Consider the following 19,042-nt stretch of genomic DNA (forward strand, 5'->3'; position numbering starts at 1 on the left):
TGCATCAGGAAGTTAGGCAGATACACATAAGAAGAAGAAGATGGCAATGACAAAGGGTGAAAAGAAAAACTTAACAAATATGAGAGATACATACCCATAGCCTCAGCCTCATGGTCACCACCCTCCTCATTAGAATCAGAAATCCTCTTCTTCATGGTAGGCTCGTCATCAGAATCCTCAAGAACCTCCTCAAATCCCTCAGGGGACAAGTTTGCATCAAGCCCACATGTGGCAGAGCTAGGGATGGAAGAAGGGGTAACCACCAAGGAGGAGCCATCCTTCACGGCCTAAGAAAAGGCCGCGAAAGGATCACTGGTAGAGATAACAAGAGGTGTGGGCTTCCTTTTAGGGAGTAAGAGTCTCAGCAGGAGTAGGAACAAGCTCACTAACCCTCTCAGTATGGGTACCTTCATCTACAAGTACTAGCTTAGTGGAAGGGGTAGCAGTCTCGGCAAGAAGGGCCTATGCAGCAACAGGAGTGGTAATAGCCATGGCCTCAGCCACCACATCAACCCCATCAAAGAAACCTTCCATAGGTGTGCCTATGGCGTAGAAATCTCCTCGGCCGTGGGGTGATATATGCAGATAGGCTCGGGCTTGACCTGAGGAACACGAAGAAGAAAATAAAGAAAAAAGAGATGAATGCATAATCATTGATGATGCAAAAAAAAAAAAAAAAAAAAAAAAAAAAAAAAAAAAAAAAAGGGAAATGAGGGAGACATACCTCAAACTCGAGCTCATCAAGAAATATAGGACAGGTGGTAGATGCATCCTCCTTGTGCTTAGACTGAAAAAGAAAACAAAAGACAAGAATAAGGAAGTGAGCCAACAAGTATATAAGGTTAGCCATGGAAAAAGGCCCATAAAAAAATAACAAAGAAGAGGTAAAATTAGAGATAACATACTCTCCTCTCAGCAGTGGTGGATGTAGTAGGAGGGGATGTCTACCTCTTACTGCCTCAAGTCCTGCTAGAAGGAGGAACGTCAGTGGATGGCCGCAGAGCAGTAGGCCTAGACTTGCCTGCTAGAACGGGTACGAGCAGAAGGAGGAGGAGAGCTCTCTAAAACTATGTTACCTATAGGAGGAAGGTCACTCTCAAAAGGCACGGTGTCCGAATAGGTCTTGAAAGAGTCATCACCCTTCTTGGCATACTTAGACTTGGCAGAACTCTTCTTCACAGGCACAGAAATGTTTGTCACCTTTACTCTCTTCTCCTAACCTGTGAGATAGTCACCTGCATTATCCTAGTCCAGCCTAAACTGCCTCCTCACCCTGTCAGTAGAATAATGCACAAACCTAACACCCTCATCAGCCAAATAAAGCAACCACCCAACATTAATAGCTGCCAAATAAGTGATACCCCTCTCCTTAAAGCCAGTCAACGGGGTAGTGGTCCCAATAGTGTCAACAAAAGGACCTATAGTAGAATCAACGCATGTAAAACCCGTACCCAAATTTCTATATGCTCTCCAAGAAAACCCAACTCCCTTATCAAAGAACTCAATGGCAGGATGACCAAGACCAACCTAATGAAAAGCAATGGAAAATCAGACTCAAATCGGCCACAAAAATCAGTGATAACTCTTGGACATGACTGGTATCTATCTTTGGCATAGCGAACAGGCCTACACTTTGCTAAATGCCTAGTATAGCGCTTATACAACAGATGCTGTAGAATGGTACTATGAACATAGGTAGTAATTATGTGGCTGGAACCCACCTGATTCTCATCACTCTACAGGATATCCAACTGAACATATAGATGTCCCAAAAACATGGGTGCCAATGGCAAACTCACCCCAACAGATATCTTAATGGCTAATTAAAAATATAGAGGTTTCACAGAATAGTGGGGCTGAGAGCCAAAAATGAACTTACAGAGCCAGAACGTGACGAGTACCGCACAGCGAGCAACGACGGAGGCCTTAGAGAAAGAACTAACCCAATATGACAACTTCGCGTTGCCACTCAACTCTCTTCCTCAACTCGGCCTCCACAGCCTCTTCTTCCAAAGAAAGCTCTAAGGCACCAGGGTCAACATCACCAAGAATGGGCAAAAGCAACTGGTTTGCCACGTCTTCCGAAGTCACAGTGATCTCACTGCAGGAAAGAAAGAAAGAAAGTATGAGTGGCAGTGCACCACCGGTGGACCAAATGGCGAAGATTAAACAAGTCTCTGTAGTTGGACAAGCAGCGTGACAAGACAATGGCCTTCAACACACTGGCCCATTGTAATGCCTCCATAAAACCCGTGTTGGACAACTCCTTGTCCACCCATTCCTTCCAACCCAAAGCAGTACCCGATCCAAACTCAAAGAGAATGGGCATGGGGAGCGAAGTACCTTGGCGGATAACAAGATCTAGAATCGAAGAAGCCAACGGAGCCCAAGATATGTCCGTGTTGCAACAGCAAAGGGCAAGCCACACATGGCCCAGCGGCGGTGACGTGTACTCACTGGGAACTTTTGGAAAATGGGCATAGGTATCATACCAAGGGTTTATAAGAGGAGCGCATTCACTATTGGGATCGCGCCGTGCCTCCTCGTCATCGGAATGGTCCGATTTGGAATAGGCAGCCTCTTCACCTACATCTCGTGCGGCAAGATCATCGGAAACAACCTCTTTTCCCTTACAGCAGGAAGAACCTTGGCTTTTCGTCGGCGTCATGATGGATTGGTTGATCGGAGTGTTCGCGAAAAATAATCTGCAAGCGCATAGAATTGTAACAAGTAGTAAAGTGTTTTTAGAAAACGAATGTTGAACCCACAGGGATTAACTATGTTATTGAATACCAAAATTCACTAAATTAATTACTATTTGGAAAATCGAAAATAAATGGAATGTTCTACTATCTGAATTAAATTAAACTATTTAATAAAAATAAATCTACGAATAAAAAGAATTAACAAAGCGTAAAAATCTAACAGTGTAAAAATATAATAAGAATGGATCAGAGCAGTTGATTTCACCTAACAAATCCCACACAATTTATTCTTCCTAAGTATTAAATTCTAATAATCTCCTGTTGATGATTAAAAATTCCTTAAGTATTCAGTATCTTCTCTCGAATGATATCAAAAATATCTTCAAATAACAATTCCATATCTCTATGTGAATTTAATTAATTGGAGACTCATTACGTACTTTGAATTTTCTGAAAAATCACACTAATCGCGGTAAAGCATCTCTACTTTCGCTCAACTAATGGTGTTTAATTCTAGAACTAAAATAACAAATCACCTCTCGGTCTCATTGTCATTCAATTGATCAATCAATAATTTGTAAAAAGAAATATTAAGCATTAAGAATAAGAATTAAACACTCAATCATGGAAATATTAAAAATAAAATAACTCAGAATATAAATTGTGTGTTCATTGCTAGACTACATCAACGCTCTAGAAAATAAAATTTAGTTCATAATCAAATTGAAAAGAGGTGACTTACCTACTAGTGCGACAAGGTGCAACCCATGTTGCACACCTATTGGCTAAGCAAGTGCATTATTGGGAGGCTGAGAAGATTTGGCTTGAAGAAGTACCACCGTTTATTGATTCTCAAAAATTCAACATGATGTCTTGCGGTTATGAATAATGTTCATGGCTGTATTGCGTTTAGGAATAATGTTCATGGCTATATTAATCTTTTATTGAGTAATATAATTTGCACCAAGTTTTCACTATAAAAAAATAAAAAATTAAAAAAAAACTGAACAAATGCGACCACGGGACTAGTTTTCATTTGGAAAAAATACAGATAAGTTTGGTCAATTATCATTTTTGTCATGTAAATTTCATTTTGGTCAAGTAAGTTCCAATTTGCTATCACCGTTAGTTATTCCTCCTTCTTGTTAAAAAAGTTGCCGTTAGTAAGGACTAATGGTGGAAGTAAATGTGAATTTACATGACGAAAATAACAAAAATGAAACCTACAAGACCAAAACAACAATTAACCAAACTTTTAGGGTGTTATTTTTATTTTCTTTAAAAATGACAAAAATAAAACTTATAGGACCAAAATAACAATTGATCAAATTTCAAAGGATATAATTTGTATTTTTGCGTTTTTATTCAATTTCAGCCAAACTTAAAGGCATGATAAATACTCAGAGAGCATCAAGGAGGCTCTGAAATTATAAAAGAAATATGGGTCTTATTAACGGATGCATTTAGGAGATTTGTTAGTGGGTTATTTTAGGAAACTTTTGATACTACTTTTATGAGAAATATAAAAATCTTTCAAAAAATCAATTGTTTTTTTTTTTTCTCCATAAAAAGTTTCTAAGAATATTTCTTAAATCAAAGCTTTTAGGGTATCTGTTAACTTTTCTCAAGAAATATTAATGTAAAATGGTTGTAATCCGAATTACATTACTCATGGTGGCATTTGGTATACTGGTAATGTTTTAGAAATCCAAGAAATGTTAAAAATTCTTACATTTGGTTGCAAATCACACAAGAGAATTAGATATAGAGGTATCTAAATACCCACTTAATGCCTTTTTTTGTGAGAATGTGGATTCCCTTTAAAAAAATGTGGGTGTCTACATTTCTATGCCTAAATAAAGTTACATTTTGTATAAATTGACAATTTTACCCATTCTTCCTACCCTTTAACGAATAGAAATATAATAAAATAAAACTGTGAGGGTAAGTAGGTAGAGTAAGTGAGTTGGACCGTGAGCCGTGCCCGAGGACATATAGAAGCCCGAGGATGGTCTCAAGGTCTATTAAGTTTTGGGATCAATGAGCCAAGGATAAAGAAAGATAATAACGAATTGATGGTAGGTCCCGAGGAGTCGAGCTTCCTCGGGAAAGCATTGTGGAAGGTTGGAACCTAGCGACCTTGGGAATGCTGTACAAAAGGTAATCAGTCTTTTGAGAAAAAGCTTCAATGAAGGTAGCCAACAACAAAGGCAAAAACAATCTAGGAAGAAGGCTGCTACCACCACATTAAATGCTCCGCACCTAATCAACTAGCCACATTTATGTAGAAATGACATCTGAACAGTGGTATCTCAGTTTACAGCTACTCATAAAGCTTTTAGGAGGTTTTAGATGGGACAAGTATCCAAGAGATCATCTATAAGGTCAACAAGTGGAAGGTTGGGAAGAAGAATGGAAGGACTATATAAGGGAAGGGCTCCCATAAAAAAGGGGCATGGAATCTGAGAGAGAGGGGAAGAGAAATAAGAACACCTTGTACTTAGATAAACTTGAATGAATATAAGAACACTTCATCCTCTGACTTGACCGAAGAGTGTTATTCCCTTCAAATTGTGTTTTCTTATCTTTCTGGCACGAATCCATTCTATTGTGGCTCATACTTGATTTACTGAGTCTTTTACCTATAAAATCCACTCTCTAACAAATATTTTGTTTTGGGCTTGTTGAGCCATCATCCATTTTCGTTGGGCTGAGGGTCTAATTCCAATCCTTACAAAAACTATTATTATAAATTAACAGTATAAATAATTATTTTTGGATTGTACATCTCATTTAAAAATGTTACATTATAGTTTCATTGAATTTTCTATGATTTATTGTTTATATTTTGTTTCTTATAATTTATTTGGAGGAAAAAAAAATTGATTTTGTATTTACAAATCAATGGTAATTTGGGAAATAAATAATTCTTATAAGATTTTCAAAAATAAACCAAATATAAAGCATCTCATATTTTTAAAATTTTTATTAGATTCTAAATCAAACTAAACATAAAAATAGTTACATTCTCAAACATCTAAAATCACTAAATATTGCATTCCCAAAAGTTCGGATATCGGAAGTAATGCGGTAATAAGATGCTAGTCTAGAATCTCTAGATAGATCGCAATTGGTGGGCTTTAGTCTTGTTTTATATTCCTCCAATTTAATTTTCAGAGTATTATTGTGGTTTTAGATAATTTGAAGGTATATATATTCTATTTTGCACTGTTATTGCACCAAACGTTTCTTAGTTTTAAACTTTTAATGCCTCCTTAATTTCCCCCACCTCCTTAAAATAAAAATAATTAAAAAAAAAAAGGCTTGTGGATTCTATCAAAGCTAACATTGGTCGATTATTTTAGGAAAATTCAGGAGTTCCCATTGATTGCCTTTAGTACTGGAGCAACGTATATGCCTTTGAACAATCCATATGCCAACTCTCTCTCTCTCTCTCTCTCCTAATTTATTAGGACTGAAATTGACGTAAATCTAGTACATGATTGTTTAGGATTATGTAATTAAAAATAGCACTTTTAATTTGTTAAACAAAATTTTTTTTTAAATAGTATTAATTTTGTTAACACAAATTAAAGAAATGATGAAAGTCATCCCCAAAAGAAGAAGACAAATTATTCCTCTCCCCCATATATTACATCAAATAATTTTACAATCATTCTTTATCTTTTTTATCTTTTTTTTTTTCTTCACGCTAAATTAGAAAAAAAAAAAATCAAAAGTCAAAAGCAGGGGTACCAAATAATTAAGTAACAAACATTATCCAAGCCGTTGCTGAAGTGGGAGCTGGACAGGTGTCAGAGCCACAAAGCACAGTCACGTTTGCAAGTGCCCGAGACAGTGTGAAAATTAGAGAGAGAGAGATAGAGAGCGTCTCAGTCTCACAGTCTCTCAGGCTTAGCCTTGTTAGTAGTTGTGAGGAACACAAATCTCTGATTTTCACACAATAACGTGTCTGTCTTTCAACCCCTTTGGTTTTTTTCCTCTGCTTATTTGCTTCTGTTTCCTTGAATTCCTCAAACACACAAACATTTCCTACCAAATAAAAACCAGACACACACAACACACATATAGTAAGCCCTGCTCTCTCTCTCTCTCTCTACTTTGGTACTTTGTTGGGTTGCCTTTAAGGAAATAAATAAATAAATAAATTTTTTTTAATTTTTATTTTTTGTGAATTTAGTAGTTGAAAATGGCAAGCTCAGTGGAGGAGGCAGGAAGAGAGGAAGTTGTTTCTGTGGAGCTCCCTGCTCCTCCTGGTTGGAAAAAGAAGGTCTTTTCTCTTTCTCTGTGTGTCTCTTTTTTGAGGGTCTATTTTGCTTTGCTTTATGTTGAATTTCTTTGCAGGTTTTCAATTCTTGAAATTTTGGTTGATTTGTGCTTTAATTTTTGTTTTTATGTTGAAATTCGATGTGGGTTTGGTTTATTTTGGCAAATTTGTGGGCTTTTGTGGTAACATTTGGTGCTGTGGTGATGGTAAGCTAGTTAGGGTTTGTGGGTGTTTCATTAATTTGTGGTGAATTATGAATAATCATGGTTCAGAGTTTATGTTAAAGCTTTTGGGTTGCTTAATTGTTCAGAATTTTGTAGGAATTCTTGGTTTCAAGTTCTTCTTACATTTTCTGTAAGGGTTTGTAGAAAAGTCCCACAATTAAGCAGTATTTTTTTAAATACCCCTTTCTAGTAATTTTTTTTTTTTTTTTTGGGGGAGGGGGGAGCAGTATTTGACAACTGGTTAGAGGCATATTTTGAAAATCTGCTTTTTCTCGTATATGATTTTTTTTTTTTTTTTTTAAATTACATTTGATAATATCTATGAATTTTTATAATCTGCTGCTGGTTATGATGTGAGTTATGATTGATTGATTGGAAATGGTGCATCCAAAGCCTCTTTTCTTTTTCTTTTTTTTCCTTGAGGGATAACTTCTTGCAAACTATATTGCCTATTTTTCCTTCTTGAAGTGATAGATTTAGATAATCATGCTAAGTTTTGTTGCTTTTTTTCTTTTTTATGTCAATACATGATAAATTTATGTTTATGATCTTCTTACATTGACTATAGATTAGTCTAATTTGCAAGAAGATCACAAAATTAGCTTCTCTTTTATAAATTTAGATGAAAATTGTCTTTGTGATCTCCTTACATTATCATAAATTGGGGGGGAAATAGGGACTACTTGGGAAGCTTCCAGTACTGTTGATGCAGAAGAACATGTTAAATTGTTAAAATGTCCATCCTTGGAGGAATGGTGCATATCATGAAGCCATAACTCCTCTCTGACCCTCAATTGGCCAAAATGAACAACTCATGCTCAAGCTCCTATAGATTCATTTATAAGTGCATTCTTTTTTATAAGTATTTTATTCAAAGGTTTTTAAGTTGCTCTTAATCCCAATCACCCAAAAGATGGTTCCCAATAAGGATAAATAATATTTTTGCTAGCAAGTTAATACATATATTGATGCTTATTGTCTTTAGATCAAACAGCATTTCCTACCTCCATCAATGTCTAACGGTGCATCAGACACACACACACACACACACTAACTACCTCAAGCTGTTAGCTAAAAGGTGGATCCTTCCTAAGTTCTGCTGGTTTGTGTTTGAAAATATATTCCTCTTTCTCTTTTCCTCAATCTCAGTTAGTGTATACATACCTACCTCCAGCTGTAAGGTAAAAGGTGGATTCTTCCTAAGTTCTGCTGGTTTGAAAATATATTCCTCTGTCCTCTTTTCCTCAATCTCAATTAGTGTATCTATTTTATAAAATATTGAGATGGTTTTAACCCCAAGATTGATGTTTATCAGTAAGAAAGGATCAAATGGAGTATTTACTTTTCCATATAAAAATAAAATAAAATAAAATAAATTGATAAATACAGTGAAGAGTGGATTGTGTGATCCCCCTTCCAGTATTTAAGTTACCAAAAGTTATGCTAGCTGTAGCTCAAGCGGATTCTTTGACTTTCCTCCTAAGTGTTGATCTTACCCAAAGTTTCAAGGGGCATCGATCCCTTTAAAGTAAAACTTTATTTGAAATTGAAGTCAACTCAGGATAACACTGGGGATGCTTGTTAATTAGTTGAATAAAATATACCTTTTTTGATAACTAGTTGAATTTAATACAGTTGATTGCATAATAAGTTGACTTAGTGCCACAGAGCAATGCCTTGTCTGATAGAGCTTAGCTCTCTAAGTAAATAACTTCTCTTAGCACCTATTTTTTTTTTAAATAAAAACAAGTACCAAAATACCTAATCTTTTCGTCATTTCATTCTGTTATCAGTTTTTGAGGTCATAATATGTGTACCAACCATGTTTAGAAATTGAAGCCTTACATAACTTGATATAGTGCCTTTTTAGTGCATCATGCTCAGGTGATGCAAGGACTTGATGCCTTGAGGTCTTTCACCTTTGACGATACTATGTGTACATATCCAACCTTCCTTTACTGGAATAAGTTTTCTTGTTGAAGGTGGTTTGCATTAGAAGTTTGAGATTTTTTTCGTTTTGGGGGTGTGGGTGGGCGCTGAGCTTATTTTTTGTGGAGTATTTGTATATTGTTTAAGTTCTGCATATAGATATAATAAGTTAACATATTTCTTTTGGGTGGTAATACTATATTGCCCAAGTTCTACATAATGGCTATATATCTTACGAAAATGTAATAGAACTCTTGGATCTAGACATATGCCATCTTTGGCAGTAGATTTACTGCGGAGGTAAATTGTCATAAAAGATGGCACTTACGCTCTTTATCAGGTATTTTCCTTGTTGACTCAATGGCGGATTTCATGGAAAAAGGAGATGCCTTGTCCATGTACAATTCATACAGATTGTAATACCAATATTAACGTTCCATATTAAGTGGTGGTAGATTATGAATTTTAGCATATTAGGCCTAATGACTCACAAGTTGAAGTATTCTCTTTATGATTGTCCCTCTATAACACACTATAAAAATGGGTCAGATGTACTGGCCAATGGCCTATGGGTGGGGGTTCAAATCCTCAAGGGTGCCTAATACGGTGATACCTGGAAAAGAAAAGATCAGATATACTGTCCCTAAAAAAAGAAGTTAACTGCACAAGTAGTAAATTATTTGTCTATTATTAAATTACACATTACACATCTAGACTTCCGGACGTTTAAACTAATTGGGTAGTTGAATCACAACAAGATTAATATTCTGTGGGTGAATTGGCTCTAGATTTGACTACAGGGGTATCAAGCATGACTATCATCAACATCACATACTTTCTTATGAGTACCAAGTAAAAGGAAAAAAAGGGGGGGGGGGGGGGGGGGGGGGGGGGGGGGGAGGTGAGTGATGTAACCTCACTCTTTAAGTATATTTCTTGGATTAAATCGTCTAGCAGCACCCATTCTAGCTGTTCTTTAATTGATATCTCTTAGTTTTCAGTCTTTTAACTTTAAATCCTGTTGTTTCTGTAATACATTGTTCTATCTTTGTTCCATTTATTCTATGTTTGGTAGGAGGGATGGAGAGGGGAGGGTAGGAGGAAGTGAGATCCCTGCCCCCCCCCCCCCCCCCCCCTTATGTTTTTTGTTGGGGAGAAGGAACAAAAGGGGGAATAAATATATAATTTGACTATATCCTTATGTAAAATGGCTTAAAGTTGGGGTAAAAAATAATTAATGAATCAAAGTGCACACTATCGGGCATCTTTTTGAATTTGATCTACTATCAGCATTTGTTTTAGCAATTTCTATCTTTTTAAATCCTTTATTGGGAATTCCATGACCTAAATTTTTTTTAAGTAGTGCATGTATATATGCAGCATTGTTGTTGTTATTATTTTGGTCATAAGTCAACTGTCAATATAACATTCATTGGTCTATGTTCATCTGCAGTTCTTGCCCAAACAAAGTGGAACACCAAAGAAAAATGAGATCATATTTACATCCCCCACGGGAGAGGAGATTGTTAGCAAAAGACAATTGGAACAGTACCTGAAAGCACACCCTGGTGGTCCCACAGCATCAGAATTTGATTGGGGCACCGGTGAGACCCCTAGGAGATCAGCAAGGATTAGTGAGAAGACCAAGGCAACTCCCCCACCAGAAAGTGAGACCCCAAAGAAACGGAGTAGGAAATCATCAGCTAAGAAGGATGACAAAGAGAAAGAAACTGCCTCTGAAGGAACTGAGGAGACCAAAGAAGTTCACATGGAAGATGCTGAAAAATCTGAGAAAGATAATGTAGATGCAAAGACAGAAAAGGTGGATGTGAAGCAAAATCAAGAAGACAATAAAGCACAAGATACAGATACCAAAACGGAAGCAATTCCTCCAGAAGAAGGTAAAGTTGGACAAGAAGGTAACATACCTAATGATGCTGAAGAAAGCAAGAAAACCTCAGAAGCTGAGCTGGAAAGTTCAAAAGAAACACTTGTTGGGAAGGAAGCTGAGGGTTCTAAAGTAACTCAAAATGAGAATGAGAAGTTGGAGGGTGAAAAAGTTCAAGAGAAGGCCCAGCAGCCAGAGTGTGAGGCAGAGAAAGAAGATGGATCTGGGGATCAGGACAAAGCTGACACAGCCATTGCTGGTGAGAAAAAAATTGAAGTGGAAGGAGAGGAGAAAGAGAGAGATAACAGAAGCACTCTTGTATCTGAAGGAGAAGACAAGGAGAAATCAGTCAAAGAAAACGATGCTGAGTACAGTGCAGGTGTTCATGAAAACAGCAAAAAGGTTGAAGGAGAAGCGACTGAAAATGGAGGCCATGGCAGTGAGGCTGTCAAGCCTTGAGTATAAAGTAGATTAACCGGATGCTGTTTCTCTTCCCCTTAGCTCAGTGCGAAGATGACCATAGTTTAATATTGTTAATGTTGTTAATCTTAGCTATCTGATTGTTCGTTGAAACATCCATCTATTCAATTATAGATGAGACTTATAATGTACGGTCTTTTGTTGTACTGGAGAGACATGAAGCATGCTGTGACCTTTGTAACATTATGGTGTAAAGATAGTTGTAATGTGATATTGGTATGCAGTCCTGTAATAATGTAGATCCCTGAATCTGTAATAATGTAGATCCCTGAACCATTGCTTATCTTTTAGTTTAACCTGATGGCCGAGATCTGTCTTTTCAGGTGATTTTTGGATGAGAACTGTTGCAGGTATCTGTGACTGTGAGCATTATTGCTCTGTTTGCTGAGAAGCAGAGGAATTGAATTGAAAACATAGGGGGCTGCAACAACAATTCCTCTCTGTTTGGTACGGTTTATTTTCAACTTTTTAAAAATGAGATTGTTTGAAAAAGTAATTTATTTTCAAACTTCTGAAAATAGCACTGTTTGAAAAAGTTGTAAAAGAAAAAAGTTTGCACTTTATCTTTTTATGAAGTGGAGTGCTTTATATCCATTATTGGATGAAGTTATAACTACAATAACTTTCTTCTGCTCCCTTTCCTTAATTTATCTAGTAGAAACTTCATATGTTCTTCAAGATTGAAGATTTTTGCTGTGGGTGACGAGCAAAAATTAAAATTCACATTCATTTAATTCAAATGTGAAGAATAATGATGTTAAAAAGAATTTGCAATGCTGAGTGCAAAAATGAAAAAGAAAAGTTGCTACTCATAACCGCGCAACAAAATACAACTCATGAAAGGCTAATAGAAAGTTGATGGATTACATCAACAAAAGGTTGGATAATTGATGCGACTTAAATACTCCTATCTCATAGAAAAAGAATAAAATGGAATTGGTGGTACTACTACTATCTTTCTTCAAAGCCCCTTAAGCTGGCCGAAAAGACCAGTTAAAGTTGTCCACTTCTCAAATGAGCTGGCTGCCAACACAAAAGCAAGTTTGGAGGACTCAACATCATTCCGAGTAACTGCAAAGCAAAAGCATAGGTGAGTCACTAGGTGCTAATCTTCTGTTGAGATATTCAATTATATAGTGTAATCTTCAAGGTGACATACTGAAACTTGTGTATGACTGCAAAGGGGCATGTATGTGGGAATGGAAGGCACATTTCAGTCATAGAGTAACCCACCTGATGAGACCAATTTAGCCAGTGAGGAATTAAATGTGTCCACTTGAGTTTTCTCTTCAGGACTAGAGCTAAGCTGTTTAGAAGTAACAAAAAAATAGTCAAGAAGTTTGTAGCATATAGGCCATTAGAAGAAGAGATCATCCTGTTCTTCACACACACGAAATCACTTTGAAAATCTTAATTTTGTTACAGCTTGGTAATTTTGAAAGTAATGGAAAAGGTGATGCTCATTTGAGTCTAAAAAACTGAAATAGTAGTGTTCGTTTGTAGACTATTGCAAGTAAAAATGTTATAATTGAGGGTGACCTTGTTGAAGGCTTTATTAGCATTCTTAACCCAATCTGTGTCAGTGCTTCCCCCAAGAACTAAACCAGCTGTTGATAGATCGTTATTGTCAATAGCTAGCCCAATTTTGCTCAGCTTGTATACCAAATCCTGCAGGTACTCTGCAAAATATCATTTTATCTCGATTTGGTTTGAAGTTAGAACATGTCATGGAAGATTCACTGCAGCTAATTTGACAATACTGTACAAAAGCATATACAAGAATGAACTGAGTTGGTTTGGTTCATGCAGGCAGTAAAGTGAACTAACAAGAATTAAGGTTGTGTTTGGATAGCTTATTTTTTGTCAACTTATTTTACTATTCAGATTATTTTTGCTACTATTCATGGGTCTCACTGTACTTTTTGGTACTATTCATGAGTTCTACTGTACTATTCAGATTATTTTTTGTCAACTTATTTTACTATTCAGATTATTTTTGCTACTATTCATGGGTCCCACTGCACTTTTTGGTACTATTCATGAGTTCTGTTGTACTATTTCAGTTAACTTTTACTTTTATTTACAGTATTTTCAGCAAAAAGTTTTTAGTTTCAGCAAAATAAGCGGATCCCAAACAAACCCTAAGATTCACAAATCCGTGCCACATTGTAATCATTAGGGAGAAGAACAAAATCACTCTCCAATTCTTAAGATTCATTGCATTGCATCTGAATTGTAGGCAGCACACACAGCTTCAACTTATTTTGTATGTCTATGAACCATAGTACTTCTTTTCCTCTTTGTGGAGAAGATGTTCCATAAGCCTTGATCCCAAAATTTTGATTAAATATTTTCAAACATATTGTGTGGTCCATGAGGGTTAGCAATAGATATGATTAACGACAATTCTTAACCAAATTCTATGTGAATCAAACCCCTAGCAGCAATCCCTAATTTGAACCGATATAATCAACTAGTAAAACTACACGGTTGAATTTAATTGTGGAACCCAAGGTACAACATCTAAGTTTTACCCTTGCATCATTTCAAGTGAAAATTGTATGCATTCTAGTAAGTGTGTATTAAAATCACATTTTCAAACATAGCACAGAAAACTATAAACATGATAGCATATCACTATAACTTTGATATGATCATATAACAAGATATGAATCTATTCAAATTGTTCACTTTATAGGCTTTCTTGGAAAGACCATGGTGAAAGTTCCCAACCTGTCTCTTTGTTGGATGAGCTGATGACTCCTTGCTTCTCAAGCCTCTTCTTTCTGTCCCTCTTGACCTTCTCCATCAGCTCATCATCTTCATCAGCCTCTAGAATTGCTGCACTAACATCAGAACAGCCTTTACCAGCTAAAAAGAAGGTAAAGCTGGTGATGAAGGAGATTGAAAGGCTTCTTTTGGTAAAATTTGGTGAGAGTGGTGTTGACTCACTGACTGCCTTGCATAGAGCTAATTGTCTCTTGGCATTGTGTTTGTGAGGGCAACACAATGTTGGTGGTGTCAGTAAAGAAGAGGAAGAAGATGCTGAAAGGGATAGAGGAGAAGGAAGGAAGGGGTTTGCAGTTGTGAGAAAGACTGTTGCCATCTCTTGCTTTTCTTTAACCTTATTTTTGGGTGTTTATTGTGGGAAAAATCAGAAGCATTGGCAGGTTGGAAGTTTTGAGGATAAGGTTGCTGGATTCTGTTATCTAATCCAGTCATTTTTTTGATTGTTTGAGGATATAATAGTCATCTAACAAATATATTATTCCCTTTCTCATTTTCTCATTGACTGAGTTTTATATAAAAGACACCCCTTCTTCCCTGTTGCCCATTCCCCTTGCTACTATTACAAAAAATAATACTAATAAAATTTTTAAAAACCCCCCAAAAGACATTTTCTATTGGATAATATTCTAACTACTAACAATTTGTTTATTAACATGCTCTTCTTAATCAAACAAAATGAAATTTCAAAATTTACAAGTTTTAACTTGTGTGATGTTTTGAATTGGCTTTTTAATGCCATCTGTTGCATGTTAAGATCAAGTTATGAGTTCATAAACTTATTAGTTAACCCCTTATTGGGTATTTGATAATTCAAAATCTCATTAGTAGTTTAGTACTTCATTTTCATTGCTGCCATCATTCTTGACATTGTATAGGAAAGCATGAAACAAGAAATGCTTCAAGGGACTGTTGCCAACCTGTTGGAGATTTTGGGCCAAAGTTGGCAAGGCTTATTAGGAACACTAAAAGGTAACCAGAATTAATTCACAAAGTCGGTGAAACCTGATGCAAAATCACTTGAGGCTACCTATGGAAGTTTGGAGGCTAAATTATGATGCATTGCAACATTAGAAGAATACAAAACAAGTATAGCAGCTTTGTTGTGCGACTGAAATAGGAATGATAAATTACTGATTTTCACAAAAATTTAAGTTGTTAGAAAATGATAAATTTAATTATTTAACATAATGCTAACATTCCCCTCTCATGTGGGCTCAAATTCTCCCTTAATAAATGATAGAAGGTACATGATAAATTATCCAAAAGTTTAAACTATTAGAAAATGAAGAATTTAATCGTTTAACATAATTCTAACCAGGAGAATCATACAATGGGCTTAAGCTAATACCAAATTATAGTATATATGCAGCAGAAGTTAGTGCACTTGTTTGGGATATTCAATATTTTTGCCTTTCACTGTTGTAGGTCAACTTAACTCAGCTAAGCAAAGTCTTATGTGATACTTGTATCAATCATATTGCACACTGAAATTAGTCGCTCATTGAAAAGCCACAAGAGGGTCCAGCCTTACCAAACCAATTGAAAGGTTAATAGGTCACCCTGAATGATTACCAGAAGACATGCCTTACTGTGACTTGTGTGGATTCAACAAACGAGAGATGTAAAAGTAGACTCCCTTACGTGGATCATAGCAGTGGGTAAAGCAAAAGATATTACTTTTCTTAATTCAATTTAAGCATAATAATCGAACACTAGTTTCTTCAAGACAGCTCTAAAGAGAATCCAAGTCAGGTTCAACTCTAAAGAGAACGTCAGGTTCAACTACTCCAAAGAGAATCCTTTAGACTTCATTAATTTTCTATAGGCCAATAATTTTCTTTAGAACTCAGCTTTCCTTAACCTATGTGCACTTCAACAAACAAAGAGCCTCCACCTATGTTTTCATTGTCTTCTTCTTCTAATTCTATCTCTTTCATAATGTCAGCACTTTCCTTTCTTTTTTTTCCATTTTCCCTTATAATACTTTTTTGTAATTAAACTTTGCTTAGATTCCCATAATCAACTTGACCCATCAGGTTTTTTTTTTGGAAAGCAACCCATCAGGATTATTCAAAGAAATAAATAACCATGATTATTGCTTGATATAAAAGTCTTGAGTCTATTTCTGAAGAGGGGAAATAGACAATGAAACATCTCTTAAAAGATTGTTAGTTGAGGCTGATTAAGAAGAACCTTGCATTCTAATTTATCCCATTTACTTCTTTTAGTACTCCCTAAATAATTAACTTCAAAGTATAATATCATTAAGCAATGTTTCTAACTAATATGAGAGAAAGGAACAGATTTTCTTCCAACCATACCTTAAATTTTTTTTTTTTTTTTTTAAATATTAAAAAGAACAGCTCTAATCAACTAATTGATTAGAACAGTACTAAATACCATTTGCTTCTTGTCTTATTACACTTGATTATTAACTAAGCAATGCCCAGAAACAGTAATACCACTCATTTCTTCCTACCAATTCTTAATTTGCTCCTTCTCTCTTGCTAATTGATCACTGTTTTGAATTCAATATGGGAATAATACCACATGTAATTTTTCCAATTCTATGATAGCGATTCATATTCTTATCAAATGGGTTCTCAATCAGCAGCTTCATTTTGTTTGCTAAGAGCACGCTATAATGAACATGTTCAATCGGCAATCATACAACTTGAGTAAATACTACATTGTTTCTTGGTAAAATAATTGCACATTCTAAAGTTGGTCGTTTGCGCGTCTTTTACTTTGGTCTCATAGTCATGTTTTACGTGTCAGATGCACACAGAATTCATAAATCCCAAAAAGTTAAAAAGAGACTTGAAACCTTTTCTTCCTCCAACTACAAACTTCTTAAATGCAGAGCAAGCAGAAAAAAAAGCCCAAACAGAAGCTTGTTCCTGACTTGCTTCCAAATCCAACTTTCTCCAAAAGGTTTTAAGAGGGGAAAAAAAAAAGTATATATATATATATATATACGTATATGTATATCCAAACCATAAGAGGGAGGAACAGTTTTTCAAAATGTAAAAAACATAAAACAAAAACAAGAGATTCAAAATGGTGACAAAAGTTATTCAAAGGACATTCTAATCCTAATTGATACCCGGATTTTTTTATTATTTTTGGGTCTTGTTTCATAGTACTAGATTTTTGTCCTAATTATGCTCTCTTCTTGGGTCTGACTAAAGTCATTAAACCCAATTGGTTTGAGGAAGTTATGAACTAGTATAAAAGTTTGATAATTGTAAAGATAACTTAGTGGATTGAACTTGATTAAATTTTTTGGGGGTTTAATTTTCTGATTGGTCCCTTTTTCGTGTATTGCTCAATTTAAAGACTTTAAATTACACCTATAGGCTATAGTCATCCAAATGAGAAAAAAAAAAAAAAAAAAAAGGGGATTACAATTCCTCTAATAACAAGCAACCTAATCTTATCTCATAGATAGTAGGAAGATATTATTGATAACAATTCAAATTATGCTCAGCCACTTTGAATTCAAATTAAACAATGACTACTTTACTTGAATTCAAATGAAATATCTTACTATAGTAATTTGCTTAGCTGCCACGTGCCCTTGGAACACAACAAAGGTAAGCTTATTAGGATGAGAGAGGACAATTTCTAATGTATAAGCTGTTTCCTTTTACTAAAAGATGAAAAAGAAATGCAATATCCTTTCTTTTTATTTTATTTTTCTTTTTGGGTCTTCCATTCCTTTGGCCTTAAGTTTGAATGCCAAAAGATGGATTCCAAAAGTATAAAAGCATACAAAACTAAAAAGAGGAAATCACATTTTTATATCCTATAGATTCATAAGTTATAAAATAAATTTTATAAGTTAGAGGAGGTTTAAATTATAACATACTCCTATATCTATATTATAAATTACATTAAAAATATTAATAATAATTTGTAGGTTATAAAACATTTTTATATCCTGCTGTGTTTTCGTTTGTTTCTTCTTATCACGTGTGGTTGAGGAAAATACCAAAGTAACCAAACACACATGTACAATAACGCGTAACCAAACACACATGTACAATAACGCGTAACCAAACACACATGTACAATAACGCGCAATCGACGTCTAAAGATGTTTCAAAAGGAGAAAAAACAACCTCTTCACGCGCGTTGGAAACCGCCGACATGATTACAATGTATCATGCTAACTGAAAGCAATGTTGGAGAAACTGAAATTCACGTGTGCCTAAGATAAATTAAGATTACTTTTTCCTTGCTAGCTACTTAAAAAAGAAAAAAAAAATGTTACCACACAATAAAATCTCACCACTATTTCTACAACTTTTTTTTTTTTTTTCTGATAAAAAAAAATTATTCTAATCTGTGATAAGCTTAGATCTCGTATTGTGAAAATATTGTGATATTTTGTTTTAGTTATAAAACAATTCAACTAAGAATAAAAGGGTTTGTTTGGTAGTAGCTTTCAAGTATTGTTGTTCAAAATAATATGAAAATTGTGGTTTAAAAAGTGTTGTGAAAATACATGTTTAAAGTACTCATAATGCAAAAAAAAAAAAATGTTTGGTACCATATTTCAAACAACATATTTTAAAATGTGAAAAAATAATAATTGTATGTTTGATATGTGTATGTATTTTTTTTTTAAAGTGGTAACTTTCTAACAAGTACAATTATTTTATAAATATTTATTCAAGTAGTACAAGTGAGAGAGAAGGGAGGAAAAGAGAAAGAATAAAAAAAGAAAAAGAAA

At 35.1% G+C, this 19,042-nt stretch overlaps 2 protein-coding genes across 4 annotated transcripts; one reads left to right on the forward strand and one right to left on the reverse strand.

The window, feature by feature from the left end:
• The first annotated feature begins 6,568 nt into the window (after positions 1 to 6,568).
• On the forward strand, positions 6,569 to 11,797 carry LOC126715410 (methyl-CpG-binding domain-containing protein 11-like). 2 transcript variants are annotated; one of them, XM_050416002.1, is made up of 3 exons: positions 6,569 to 6,796; positions 6,907 to 6,996; positions 10,600 to 11,797. In XM_050416002.1, exons 2-3 carry the CDS (start codon positions 6,916 to 6,918, stop codon positions 11,491 to 11,493), a joined length of 975 nt encoding a protein of 324 aa, XP_050271959.1. In that variant the 5' UTR covers positions 6,569 to 6,796; positions 6,907 to 6,915; the 3' UTR covers positions 11,494 to 11,797. The 2 variants fall into 2 exon arrangements, with proteins under 2 accessions (XP_050271959.1, XP_050271960.1); XM_050416003.1 differs by having other exon boundaries at positions 6,910 to 6,996.
• Positions 11,798 to 12,303: 506 nt separating this feature from the next.
• LOC126715412 (thylakoid lumenal 16.5 kDa protein, chloroplastic) lies at positions 12,304 to 14,683 on the reverse strand. 2 transcript variants are annotated; one of them, XR_007651858.1, is made up of 4 exons: positions 14,248 to 14,683; positions 13,054 to 13,193; positions 12,674 to 12,820; positions 12,304 to 12,585 (listed from the first exon to the last, which is right to left on the reverse strand). XR_007651858.1 is itself a non-coding variant. In XM_050416004.1 (4 exons), exons 1-4 carry the CDS (start codon positions 14,618 to 14,620, stop codon positions 12,476 to 12,478), a joined length of 696 nt encoding a protein of 231 aa, XP_050271961.1. In that variant the 5' UTR covers positions 14,621 to 14,681; the 3' UTR covers positions 12,304 to 12,475. The 2 variants fall into 2 exon arrangements, 1 of the variants encoding a protein (XP_050271961.1); XM_050416004.1 differs by having other exon boundaries at positions 12,748 to 12,820; positions 14,248 to 14,681.
• Positions 14,684 to 19,042: the final 4,359 nt, after the last annotated feature.

The sequence above is a fragment of the Quercus robur genome, chromosome 2 (assembly GCF_932294415.1).
Source record: "Quercus robur chromosome 2, dhQueRobu3.1, whole genome shotgun sequence".
NCBI classification, from domain to species: Eukaryota; Viridiplantae; Streptophyta; class Magnoliopsida; order Fagales; family Fagaceae; genus Quercus; species Quercus robur.

Excerpts from the sequence above, each read along its gene's own strand:
- LOC126715412 (XM_050416004.1), bottom strand. The coding sequence starts at position 14,620 with ATGGCAACAGTCTTTCTCACAACTGCAAACCCCTTCCTTCCTTCTCCT. Across the intron at positions 13,194-14,247 it reads CTCATCCAACAAAGAGACAG|AGTACCTGCAGGATTTGGTA; the intron begins GTTGGGAACTTT and ends GATATTTTGCAG. Across the intron at positions 12,586-12,747 it reads GGCTAAATTGGTCTCATCAG|TTACTCGGAATGATGTTGAG; the intron begins GTGGGTTACTCT and ends TTTGCTTTGCAG.
- LOC126715410 (XM_050416002.1), top strand. The coding sequence starts at position 6,916 with ATGGCAAGCTCAGTGGAGGAGGCAGGAAGAGAGGAAGTTGTTTCTGTG. Across the intron at positions 6,997-10,599 it reads CTCCTGGTTGGAAAAAGAAG|TTCTTGCCCAAACAAAGTGG; the intron begins GTCTTTTCTCTT and ends GTTCATCTGCAG.